We start from the raw sequence: 6917 nt of genomic DNA on the forward strand, positions 1-6917 counted from the left end.
TACCATGTTTCAACCAAAGATTTACACTGCTTCCTATTCCCCAGATGCACAATCCAGGAATCCTATCTTGGATGCCCCTTCTAGGCCCTCCCCCAATCTAGCCTCCATCCCCTTTTGCCCTTTAGTTTTCCTGCTCCATAGGTTTCCAAGAACATAATCGGGGTTCTCTGTCATCTCAAGGCTGGCAACACCATTTAATTGTTGCCCATAGCTCCCACCCTAAGGACCCCCAAGTACTGACTCTTTGTACATTAGAGATGGCTGAATGAAGCTGAAGAAAGCTTCCAAGGGGCCAACTACAGTCACAAAGAACATTCTATTTTCCCTTTCTTGATCTGAATTACTCCTTTTTAGAATGTGTCCACATTAGTTTAAATGGGCAGTTACATCTAACCCATATGCAATTCTTTTACTGATTTGGATTCTAAATTGTAAATAGCAAGGTAGATTTTTTTCCTGCTACAAAGATCAAAATGAAGAACAAAATATGAATTCCACCATCATGCAGTCAGCTAAAGAGGGGTCTCTTCCATTCTGAGGCTTTTTCAGTGACTGGCTTAAAATATTGATTCATAAAATGCAACATAACCATGAAGGATGTAATTGTGTTTGGGAACATCTTCCAAGAGTGCTGCAGTTGAAAAGCTAGCTTCCTCTCCTTTTTGTTCCCTTTTTATGGTATCACTTCCATAGCTTCAGTTCCTTTTGCATTTAACCAGCTTGGGGGGGATCAGGTTTTTAAATGGCAGTTTAATTAACATCCCCCCCAAATTGCAGGAGCTAATTAAAAACACTTTCTATAATAACCAATAGACAAGACCCTCCTTGAGGAAACCAAATGCACAACAGAGGGTTAAATGACTGAGCAAAGTGACAAATCAGCCTCACTCTGAGTGTGTGGCATTCATGGCTTCTATTTGAGATGGCATTTTTTTCATGGAACACTCCCAAGACAGGGCTCCATCAATCCAGCATCTGGCATAGTTATGCTTCATGCTGTGCTGGGCTCAGTCTCTTGTTTTCATTGATATGGCTTTGATTCACCAAGAGATTTTGCAAACAAAGTTTTGTGCTACATGCCATTTGATTTTTTTTGCAGCATAAGCATATGATAAATATTAAAGTGGGGAGGTGAGCAAAGAAATATTGCAGTGGTATCATTTTTAACCACAAAATGTTATTTTATCTCAAAGATCTATTGCATTGTTTAATAAGGAAGCTAAAAAAAACCCAGAGCCAGTCAGCTTTGGTGGGAAGAGAAATTGTTTAGTATTGTTTGTTCCAAGATGGACAGGTTTGGCAGTTACAGAAAAAGATTAAGGGAAAAGTAATTTCTGGTAGAAAGCAAGAAAAGTGTCTCTGGGAGAAGCACAAATTCTAGCCAAATGTAGACCTCCAGGGATAGAGGGAGAGGTTTTAAGGGTTCATTAAGGAAAAGAACAGACAACATGCAGAGGAGGATAATTCTGTATTCAGCTTGAAAAGGAAGCCATGGTCTGGATGATCACAGTCTGGTGTTGCAACCCAGTATAAGGAGGCCCCTGGGCAAAGTGCCAGGACCAGCTCTGCAAATTCAGAGCTGGAAGAGGCAATTCTGGGCACAGAATAGATTGGATACAACTCTAATGAAACTGGAGAGTCATGCATGAGAAATATGGGTACCGATAATCATTTTGTTTTATAGAAGCACTGATGGGAGAGATTACTTCCTGTTTTGACAGTCGGTGAGGGGAAAATAGTAATGAACTTCCTAATTCATTGTTATTGTCCTACTAAATGTATCATGTGTTAAAAACTGTCCTAGTCTTCATATAATACAAATAAAATGGAAATTAATGCTTGAAGCTAGCCCAGGATAAAAAGTCCAGAAATGAGAGGCAGAAGGAGCACCAAGGCTAGTACTTTTATTTGTATTCTAATGAGTACAAAACCATTTAGTTTTATTTTCTTAATCTAAAATGTAAGAATTCTTTAAGGACCAAGGTTTTTTTTTTCTTTACATCTGCAGGTTTTCAAATTACTGTATCTAATATTATTTATTTTAATAAAACAGCCATGTCGTCTTAGATGCCAATGAATGGGTGCTATTTTAACTTCTAATTAGTACCAGGTACCCACAAGCATCTAGCAGAGGTTCAGCAAATCTGCAGACTCCTGGGGGAAAGGGTCTAACCTTGAATATAGAAGATTTTAGTGAATGTTTGTTGCTTTAGAATGTAAATCCAGAAGGAGGGATCTGAGTCACTTCCTTGCTCTCAAGTCTTCTCATCCATCATCTTTTTCTGATTGATTTGTCTAAGGATAGATGATCTTTGTACATGCTGTCTTCCCCAACTAAAGGGTAATTCTTTGAGCACAAACTGTTTCTGTATTTCTTTTTGCTTGTTTTTATATTCCCATCATTTAGTATGATTCCTGAAACATAGTAGGGATTAATTTATATATAATTATAATATATATAATTATGTATTATATATAATATAATATATTAACATTAATAAATGTTGTTGACTAGTTTTTTAATAATCCTCTCTAACTTCATCTTTAATGGTTTCAAAATTTTGTTTCTACTAGTTAGTCATTTCAATCATGTCTGACTCTTTGTGACCCCATTTGGGGCTTTCTTTCTTGGCAAAGATACTGGAGTGGTTTGCCATTTCCTACTCCAACTCATTTTACAGATGAAGAAACTGAGGCATACAGGGCTAAGTGACTTGCTCAGCATCATGCAACTCATAAGTACCTGGGGCCAGATTTGAACTCAGGAAGATGAGTCTTCTTGACTCCAGGCCCAGCACTCTGTACGCTATGGTGCCACCTCTTCTGTTTTTATTAAATATCTCTAAACTGCACAAGGTGCAAATGGGATTCTGATTGAAGTAGTCAGTATTCCCTCAGCTATGAAATTATTTTATCCTTTACATTAACCCTCCTCACAGAGCTATCCACCATGGCTAAGAGCTATAAGTATTGAGAGCTATCATTATACATGTCATATGCAGACCAATGCAAGTATGTAAATATCAATATTACACACCATCAGAAGTTCTATCTCACATGAAGAATTCCTTCCCCAAGGGCAAACGAGAGAATAGAGTTGATCTTCTTGTAGCCTTTCATCCTAGCCTTTCATCTTTTAATATTCGATATTGCATCACCATGTTTATCCAGGGTCACTACCATAGCAGCCGGACATCCTTCTGTGGGTTTTCTAATTACAGTCACTGGTGGATTTGGTAGCTAATTTTCCTCTTTATGATAGAAGGTCTACAAAATCATTATTAACACCTAGAAGGAGATCCTAACTGGGAGCACTAGGAGGGTTGGGGGTGTGATGTAATGAGACAAGGCATGGGTGGAGTCAGTGTGCTTCTTTTAAAGCCTCTTGTCACAACTAAGTGTTTTTCTCCTGTACTACTTCTAGAGAGGTTACAGCTAATTTGACCCTCTTTTCTACTCCCGTATGCTGATTGGCACCAGTATATCTTCTGCATTTGAACTCAAACCTCACCTTCTGCAAGATCCAGCCAGCACCATGACTGATGAAGATCTGTCTGCCCTGGTAATAGATAATGGGTCGGGGATGTGCAAGGCAGGTTTTGGTGGTGATGATGCCCCACGGGCTGTGTTCCCATCTATTGTTGGACGACCTAAACACCAGGGTGTCATGGTAGGGATGGGCCAGAAGGACAGCTATGTTGGAGATGAGGCCCAGAGCAAGAGAGGCGTTCTCACTCTGAAGTATCCCATTGAGCATGGGGTGGTCACCAACTGGGATGACATGGAGAAGATCTGGCATCATACTTTCTATAATGAGCTGCGTGTGGCCCCTGACGAGCACCCCATCCTACTCACTGAGGCACCCCTCAATCCCAAGATCAACCGGGAGAAAATGACTCAGATCATGTTTGAGGCCTTCAACACACCCGCCATGTATGTGGCTATCCAGGCTGTGCTGTCCCTCTATGCTTCTGGACGGACAACGGGCATTGTCATGGACTCTGGAGATGGAGTCACTCACACTGTGCCCATTTATGAAGGGTATGCCCTGCCCCATGCCATCTTACGCCTGGATTTAGCAGGTCGGGAACTGACCAACTATCTCATGAAGATTCTCACTGAGCGTGGCTACAACTTCACCACTACAGCAGAGCGGGAAATAGTGCGTGATGTCAAGGAGAAATTGTGCTATGTAGCCTTGGATTTTGAGCAAGAGATGATCAGTGCTTCCACATCATCCTCCCTGGAACGGAGCTATGAACTCCCTGATGGGCAGGTAATCACCATTGGGAATGAACGGTTCCGGTGCCCTGAAGCCATTTTCCAGCCATCTTTTCTAGGCATTGAGTCCAGTGGGATCCATGAAACAACTTTCAATTCCATCATGAAATGTGATGTGGACATCCGCAAGGACCTCTATGCCAACACTGTGCTCTCTGGGGGCAGCACTATGTACCCTGGCATTGCCGATCGGATGCAGAAGGAAATCTTGGCCCTGGCACCTAGCACCATGAAAATCAAAGTCATTGCTCCTCCGGAGCGTAAGTACTCAGTCTGGATTGGTGGTTCCATTCTGGCCAGCCTATCTACCTTCCAACAGATGTGGATCAGCAAACAGGAATATGATGAGTCTGGTCCATCTATTGTCCACAGAAAATGCTTCTGAATAAGCTTATGGTTACTGGGCAGTGCTCCTTGTTTTCCTAACCCTCAGTGGGCTTAGAACTACCCCTTTTTGACATTGCTGAGGGTTGGGGAAAAGGAAGGAAAGCGACCACCATGGTGCTGATCATGCCCCACCTTTAATTCTTGATTTGAGGTAATTTATCCACTCTTCTAAAAATCCCAGCTTCTAATTCATGTCTTGTTCCTTGCTTTTTTGGGAAGGGGTGAGCAAATCCATAATTGACAGTGGCTATGCTATGGTGGGCATTGCAATACTGGCAGAGAGATTGGTGATGGAGCCTTCGAAAGAAGGCTCCTGATTATGAATTGAATTTCCTCCAATTGACCAGGGAAGAATCTTAACTACTGAACCAAACTTTCAGGGTGTCAGAAATTTAAACCTGTATGAAAAAAAATGAGTGCCTGGAGTCTAAATAACTCAAGAAATTAAAATCATTAAAATAATAAAATGTCATCTCCGTGGTTAGGACTGAACTGGAAGACGTGAAAACTCGTTCTTACTTTTTGTTTTCTTTTAAATATAAAACTATGGCCACCCATCTAACCTTTAGAACAATGTGCTTCCATAGACAAGGAAGGTTATATTGACCTCGTGCTTCCATGTTTCCAATCTTTGAATGAAGATATAAAGTCGAATTGGCTAAGAACAATTTTATATCAATACTGAGGAAATAAAACATTATATTGTACTATGTAGTGATTTATTTCGGCAGTCTACATTGCTAGTGTCTTTTTTTTTTTTTCTTAACTTCACCAGATTTCCCATTTTTATAGATTTGGAAGAGAACCAAAAGGTCCTCTGATCCAGAGGTTGACAAATTACGACTTGAGAGCCAACTCCATTCTGCAACTGGTTTTCGTAAGACTTGAGAGCTAAAAAATGATTTTGCATTTTTAATTTAAGTATTTCAATATTTAGCTACAAAGTATTTCTTTTGAAATAAAGTATTTAAAAACTAAATAAAATATTTAAAAACCATTCTTAGTTCATCAGCCATACAAAAACAAACTTCAGTTCCCATAGACTTCTGATCTAATCCAACCTCCTCATTTTATAAATGAGGAAACTAAGGTCCAGAGAGGTTAAATAATGTCCCCAAGGTCACAAAAGTAATAGTTATCTGAGATAGGATTCAAACCCTGGTCCTCTGATTCCAGAACTAATGCTTTTTCCACTATTTAATTATATTGTTTCAAGAGTTCTTTACATAAATGGCTCCCCTTAAAACAAGAAAAAGTGGGTGTAGATGCCTCTTTAGAGGGTCATAAACTGTGCTAGTTCTTTAGCATTTTAAAAAACCCTAAAAAGAATTTTCCTTCTCCAAGGAAGTGACAGCCATCTACAGAGAATGATTATAGGCATTTATTTAACTAGGGCTAGGACTGACCCTCACTTGAAAATCAGCTAATTTTTCATCTCTATATCATCTTTTTACAGGACATTTCCTCTTACATGGGTGTTTCAAGTGTTTACTTTGGGGATTTTATTATCTCATGGCTTGCTTACATATTAAGAAAATTGTAAAAAAAAAAATGTATGTTATCTAGTTAACTCTAGGATTCATAAGATTTAAAGCAGGAAAGGATGCAAGATCCTAATTTCATTAGCTTGAGAACTGGATTGAAATTTAGATATCATGTATACAAACTTCCTCTTTTAAATATAAGGGGATTTGGGCCCAGAAAAGTAAAGAAAGTCCAAACTCTCACAGGGAACAAGTAACAGAGCCAGGATTCACACTTTGTTCTCCTGACTAAAAACATTTAGTACTCTTTCTACTGCACCAAACTGCACCCAACCCTTGGACAGCATCTAGTCCCACTCCCTCATTTTATAGGTGAGGAGACCGAAACACAAAAAATGATTAAAATGGCCTAAGATCACATAGGCAATAACTAATCAAGCCAGGATTCAAACCAAGATCTTTTGTCTAAAGACTCAGGAATTTTTTTTTATTCCATAACACACTGGCAGATGTATTTAGTATTTTGAAGGGCCATTTTTATATCATGTTCTATAATGAAATTCATCTGTCATGTGAGGATTTTAATGAAGGAGAATATAGGTAGATGTCAATTGTTCAGTCAACAGGCATTTATTGAGTATTATTATGTGTCAGGCATTGTGTTAAATGCTAAGGATACAAACAAAGGCAAAAAATATGGTCTCTATCCTCAAGAGGTCACATTCTAATGGGGCAGTCAATGGCCAGTCAATAAATTAACATTTC

At 39.3% G+C, this 6917-nt stretch overlaps 1 protein-coding gene across 2 annotated transcripts; it reads left to right on the forward strand.

Annotated features, from left to right (window-relative positions):
• The first annotated feature begins 3535 nt into the window (after positions 1–3535).
• Positions 3536–4666, forward strand: LOC140498590 (beta-actin-like protein 2). 2 transcript variants are annotated; one of them, XM_072599541.1, is made up of 2 exons: positions 3536–3664; positions 3791–4666. In XM_072599541.1, the coding sequence occupies exons 1-2, from the start codon at positions 3536–3538 to the stop codon at positions 4664–4666; spliced, it is 1005 nt and encodes a 334-aa protein (XP_072455642.1). The 2 variants fall into 2 exon arrangements, with proteins under 2 accessions (XP_072455642.1, XP_072455641.1); XM_072599540.1 differs by having other exon boundaries at positions 3536–4666.
• Positions 4667–6917: the final 2251 nt, after the last annotated feature.

The sequence above is a fragment of the Notamacropus eugenii genome, chromosome 4 (assembly GCF_028372415.1).
Source record: "Notamacropus eugenii isolate mMacEug1 chromosome 4, mMacEug1.pri_v2, whole genome shotgun sequence".
NCBI lineage: Eukaryota > Metazoa > Chordata > Mammalia > Diprotodontia > Macropodidae > Notamacropus > Notamacropus eugenii.